The sequence below is a fragment of the Anastrepha obliqua genome, chromosome 4 (assembly GCF_027943255.1).
Source record: "Anastrepha obliqua isolate idAnaObli1 chromosome 4, idAnaObli1_1.0, whole genome shotgun sequence".
Classification (NCBI taxonomy): Eukaryota; Metazoa; Arthropoda; class Insecta; order Diptera; family Tephritidae; genus Anastrepha; species Anastrepha obliqua.
Window position 1 is genome coordinate 64,618,264 of NC_072895.1, and position 3,230 is coordinate 64,621,493.

At 38.0% G+C, this 3,230-nt stretch overlaps 2 protein-coding genes across 2 annotated transcripts; one reads left to right on the forward strand and one right to left on the reverse strand.

The window, feature by feature from the left end:
• The first annotated feature begins 69 nt into the window (after positions 1-69).
• Positions 70-1,626, forward strand: LOC129245946 (glucose-fructose oxidoreductase domain-containing protein 1). The gene has a single exon (XM_054884400.1). It carries the CDS (start codon positions 150-152, stop codon positions 1,317-1,319), a length of 1,170 nt encoding a protein of 389 aa, XP_054740375.1. The 5' UTR covers positions 70-149; the 3' UTR covers positions 1,320-1,626.
• LOC129245947 (charged multivesicular body protein 6-A) lies at positions 1,598-2,633 on the reverse strand. The gene is made up of 3 exons (XM_054884401.1): positions 2,486-2,633; positions 2,293-2,402; positions 1,598-2,237 (listed from the first exon to the last, which is right to left on the reverse strand). Exons 1-3 carry the CDS (start codon positions 2,549-2,551, stop codon positions 1,751-1,753), a joined length of 663 nt encoding a protein of 220 aa, XP_054740376.1. The 5' UTR covers positions 2,552-2,633; the 3' UTR covers positions 1,598-1,750.
• Positions 2,634-3,230: the final 597 nt, after the last annotated feature.

The window sequence follows — 3,230 nt, forward strand, 5'->3', positions numbered from 1 at the left end:
TACTGCGATAGGCCTATTAGAAATCATACTCTATTGTGAATTATTTATTCACCTCTTCTATGAGGAAGCATAACTAAAACTGCTGATTTCTGTTATTTTCTAAGATGAAGTACTGGAAAAAATTGTAAACTCACGATCGCAGGTCAACAATGTTACCGGGTGTTGGAATTTTCGGGACTGGCGCTATTACTAAGGTGCTAGTTCCCCTACTTCGGGAAAAAGGTTTCGATATAAAAGCCATATGGGGTCCTTTGAAAGAGGCCGAGTCTGTTGCCCAGTCGCAGAAAATTGCATTCTTCACTAACAAAATCGATGATGTGCTACTTCGTAAAGATGTTGACTTGGTATTTATAGTTTGCCAACCCTTTCAACATGCAGAAATATCCAAAAAAGCGTTAGGAATTGGGAAACATGTTGTATGTGATCGACCAATGGGGCTTCATCAAGCAGATGCCTTAAAGATGGTGCACGCTTCACAATACTATCCGCGTCTGATAACTTTGGTCAATTACTCACTCCGATTTCTTCCTGCGTTTACTCACATGAAACGATGCCTGCAAGAGGAACTTATTGGACCGATGAATGAGATTTCACTAGTCGATATACGAGTGCAATTGGGTACGCTGTTTCCCGAGAAGTTCGATTGGATGTGCGACGCTGCTATGGGTGGCGGAGCATTAAATTTGGTGGGTAGTCACGTTATCGACTTGGTCAGCTACCTATTGCAGCAACATGCAGTTCGTGTACACGGATTGGTCCGTTCGTATACCAAGACGACGTCAGCTGTTAATGGCATACGACAAATTTCAGCGCCTGATTTCTGTACATTTCAAATGGAGTTAGCTGGCGGGGGCGCTCTCGTCACTGTTTCGCTGCACAGCCACACCGTTCCAGCGAAGGCTTTTTCGCAAGAGGTTCTGATTTGCGGTAGCAAAGGTCACTTAGTTGTTCGTGGTGGAGATCTATTTGTATTTAAAAACAAAGCCGAGCCACCACAGCTAAAAGAAGAAGCTGTTTATGTTGATGTGCAAGACTTGCACTTTGCCACCTCGGAGTCTATGCTGCCACGACCTTATATCAAGGGTTTGTGCAAGATGGTAGGTGCACTAAAAGAGGCTTTCGCTGATAAGGATGCTTCATGGGTGAAAGAGCCCGTGCAGGCCGCTGCTACATTCGAGGATGGCTTATATGTACAAGCGGTGCTAGATGCAATTCGTAAGTCAAGCGAAACAAAATCTTGGCAAAGGGTTAGAATTACACCAGAAACGCCGTCGAATCATGAACAGATAATGACTTTTGCACGGATGTCAACGATGTGAAATTTCACAGTAAATTTCCTGATCGTAATACTAGTTGGGAACTGGGCATTTTGATAGATTAATACGCAAAACTCATAACAAATATTTTAATTCCTTACACCAAGATTGCTAAGTAATGCTTACACCTATTTGTTCAGATTTATGAAGTGAATAATCTGGCAATCAGGATTTTTTATAGTACTATGTAATATTTTAAATAATTCCTATTGGCTATTAGTGGTTAAAAATGCACTTTAATTGGTTTTCTATCTTTATAAAGTTGAATCCATTATACGTAAAAACTACTTGTTTGATTTCCGCATTATTTTTTTTTTTTATAAAATCTTTATGCATATTTAAACAAAGTAACTTAGGTATTAGTTTAAAGAATAAAAACAAATATCGAAAATGTAATAAAAGCGGATTCAATACCAATACTTATTTATTTACATTCACGCCTCCACAAGCACCTTTTTGTGTTCATCCGATACGGTCTTTTTTGGTTTTTTGGTCGAGACCTTATCAGAAGTAACAGAGGTATCGTCCTCCGTCACAACCGTGTCTGGTTCGGGTAAATTTTCCGTCGGCACCTCGGGTAACTTACTAGCCTCCTCTTCCGCCTCGAGTGCCTCCAATTCAGCCAATACATTATCTTCATCTTCGGGGCTAAGTGCACCCGAAAGTATGGCGTCTATTTCTTGTTGCTTTTCCACGCCTTCCCTCGTTTCATCCATGATCTTTTCTATTTCATTAACATCCATGAGGTCATGCACCTTTTTAAGTGCTGCATTACCCTGTTTCAAGCCCTCAATTACTTGTAATTCCACTTGAGCAAACTCTAAATCAGCAGTCATTTTTTCTAGATTTTCCAATTGCTTATCCGCATTGATCAACTGTGTTTCCTGAAATTTTTTCTTCCGGAGTAAGAGTTTCGCACGTCTAAAACATAAAACACCAATAAAATGGAAATTTCAGGTATCGTTGTTCTACTTACTCTCGACGCCCGGTTTGAAGGCATTTTTTAGCTAATTCTCGGTCTTTTTCAAGTTGCAATTCTATTCGCTTCTGATATTGCTTTAGTTTATCTCGCTGTTGCTTCAGTCGCTGAAAAAAGAAGTGAAAGAAGAGAAGCCTTTGTTAAGCAATAGGGGGAACTTTTCAAAGGCCTCTTAGACGCAGTCACTCACCAGCACCGCCTTATCGTGTTCCGAAACACGGCTTTGCTTTTTTCCTTTGGAAAATAGTGATCCCATCGTAAAAAAATACCTAATTTCTTATTTTCTATTTCTACAAAATATACTAATAGAAAAGTCAAAACAAATAAAACCTGCTTCTTTTCAATTCAAACCATTCACAATAGCGCAAAATATTTGCGCACAAATTTATTCTCAGCTGACATCGAGTGCTAAAATATGATAAGGAAAAATTTCGTGGATAAAAAAAGAAACGTACGAACTGTTGATTACTGTGACGAAATTCGTACCTTAAAATTGTGCTTCAATTTGTGTTCTGTTAAAGCGAATAAAGAAGGAAGCGGCTTCAGTAAACTGCCCATTTATTTTTGGCGAACTTAACGAATAAGTGACTTCAGTACATAAAATAATCATACCTGTGTATGCAAATGGATGCGCGTGCAAATAAATGTGCACCAATTTTTATGTATAATCTTGGCTTTTTACTGACTCTCGTTTATTCTTCCTATTCGTAAAAAGATAAATTTACGGTCTTAGGTGAATTCCACTGATATAGATATTTTATACTTTGCTTCAAAAGCACAAATTGAATTGTGACCTATTTAATTTGTGTTATTTTACATTTACTATTTTTAAATTATAAGTAAGGGAATGTTGTCATTTTCATTTTTTATTCTATTCTTATTTTTTATATTATATTTCTTTTGATGTGGCATCACTGGTATCAAGTTTTAAGAAA